Source organism: Amphimedon queenslandica, unplaced genomic scaffold (assembly GCF_000090795.2).
Source record: "Amphimedon queenslandica unplaced genomic scaffold, v1.1 AMPQUscaffold_7626_Cont20425, whole genome shotgun sequence".
NCBI lineage: Eukaryota > Metazoa > Porifera > Demospongiae > Haplosclerida > Niphatidae > Amphimedon > Amphimedon queenslandica.
In genome coordinates, this window is record NW_003552092.1 from 1 (window position 1) to 2,166 (window position 2,166).

General features: G+C 38.7%; 1 protein-coding gene across 1 annotated transcript; it reads right to left on the minus strand.

Moving 5' to 3' along the window:
* Positions 1 to 18: 18 nt before the first annotated feature.
* LOC109591639 (piezo-type mechanosensitive ion channel component-like) lies at positions 19 to 1,709 on the minus strand (the record flags this gene model as incomplete). Its single annotated transcript, XM_020007329.1, has 4 exons — positions 19 to 842; positions 930 to 1,436; positions 1,496 to 1,538; positions 1,602 to 1,709. Coding segments are annotated over 4 exons (845 nt in total), but the record flags the coding sequence as incomplete, so codon positions are not given.
* Between the last annotated feature and the right edge of the window lie 457 nt (positions 1,710 to 2,166).

Consider the following 2,166-nt stretch of genomic DNA (forward strand, 5'->3'; position numbering starts at 1 on the left):
GCGGTATACGAAGTCGACTGTCCTACATTCCCACCTGCTGATCGGACTTGCTTCAATATAAACTACACCATTACTAATATCATGAACCTCAAAGGACTCCTTGATAAGATCATTCCTGCTAATAAGACTGAGGGGGCGGCTTCCGAGCCTATAGGCTCTGGGGAAGAGACTGAAGCTCCTTCAGCTACTCCTGTCTCATACTGCAACAGCACCAGTCACGCTCAGCAACACTGGAGCTTCTCTACACTTGGTACACTGGCTGACCTCTTTATCAAGGAAGACCTAAAGGCTCTTGCTGGTACTATAACAATCTAAAACTAATACTAAACACACACACACACATACACACACACACACCCTGCTGCTGCATTTGATGATTATAGCTATATATTGTAGTTTTATTATTTCGCTATTAGCTGCTGCTTTTCATTCTTTATATTTCAAATTTTTTTAAAAGAAGCAATTTGCAACTCACCAGATCATTCATATCCACACACTTTTAATACAAATATCATGCCAAGAACCTACAACTAACACATAACATAATACAATGCATTTGTATGACCCAAAAATTCATTAGTAGTACAAACCTGGCATGCATGCTATTGAGTGTGTTTGTCAATAATTAAATACATACCAACTCAGAGATTAAAAATCATTCTTGGGTTATATGTACACATACCTTTGTTGAGAGCCACAACTGAAAGTCCGATCCCAGTATCCAAAACATCCCAATTAATGCCCAAGGGTTGATGAAATATGTGACTGGTGTGTCGTCCCATATAAGCAACTGAGTGGGTTTGGTACATATTGTTTGAATTACAGGGGTCAACCCTAACAACCTGGAGAGAGAGAGAGAGAGAGAGAGAGTGAGAGATGGAATAAAATATATGCACATTATACTCTCATTCCTCCCTCTCATGCATTACCTAGCAATCAAACTGTCATTGTCAGACATTGGTTCAACTGGTAGTGCTAGCTGAAATGACTGGAACTGGTAGAGATAGAGTACCACAAGATGACAGGATGAGTAGAGCATGGCCACAATCCTCATGAATCTTACGAGGGACATCAGCTTGACCCTCCAGTGAAAGCTCCATACAAAAAGAAGGAACAAGAAGCAGAAGTAGTAAAAGAAAGAAGTGAGAGATGGGACAACACTACCACTAAACAGGAACATGATAAATATCAGGAATTCAACACTCCATTGAAAACATTTCGGGAACTGGTAATATTCTTGTTGGGGGGTCATAGGACGAGTGGCGGAGGTTAGGGCAGTCGCTTCATTTGGAGAATCTAAGCCAGTTGATGGTGGGGGCTCCACTGAATGAAGAAATGAGACTTTAAGAGCAAGACCAGCTGAGACCGAACTGATGATAAGGACAACAACATCTGGCAATAAATGTCTAACAATATCAACTGGAGGAACAGTAAACCTAAGAGCAGAGAAAGAAAGAGAGTAAGATTGAGCTGAGTGATACAGTAAAGAACATACAATATTAGTCCACTTTGTCTTAAAATGACTTCCAGTGTATCACCTACAAATGAACAGTCATAATGTCACATGACAATATGTCACATGCCCATGCAGTATAACTCACATGATCCTAATGTAAAGCCAGTTGCTAGTGATATCTGGAAACCCACTTGAGCAAGCGTGAAAAGCAACGAGGCAATAACAATAATAAAAAGATACACGACACTAGAAACTAGAATAATAGGAAAAAAACAAAATTGCACATAATTAATAATTAGTAATTAGTGTCATACACACATGTACATATACATATACAGTGATGGTTATAGACCCACTGCAATGGCTGCAATAGGAAAGAAGCTGGAAACCAGTTTAAACTATGACTCTGCTGAAAAGACAAGTGCTTACAATAACTTCAACTATGAAGCCTGAACTATGACATCAAGTTCAAAGTTCATGTACATTTAATCATTACTCTCACAGGAGCAAGGCAAACCAAAGCTAAGAGGACTCTCTTTCACCAGAGGATTCTGTGCATGTAGGATTGATCAACTGTCAATTGCATAACAATAATTATCATTATTGTCATTATTGTCATTATTGCATTACTGTCAATAAATTAACCTTTTTGTTCCCTCAAACACCACCAACATCAACCATTAACGGTATTGTATTTTTAGCTATATATA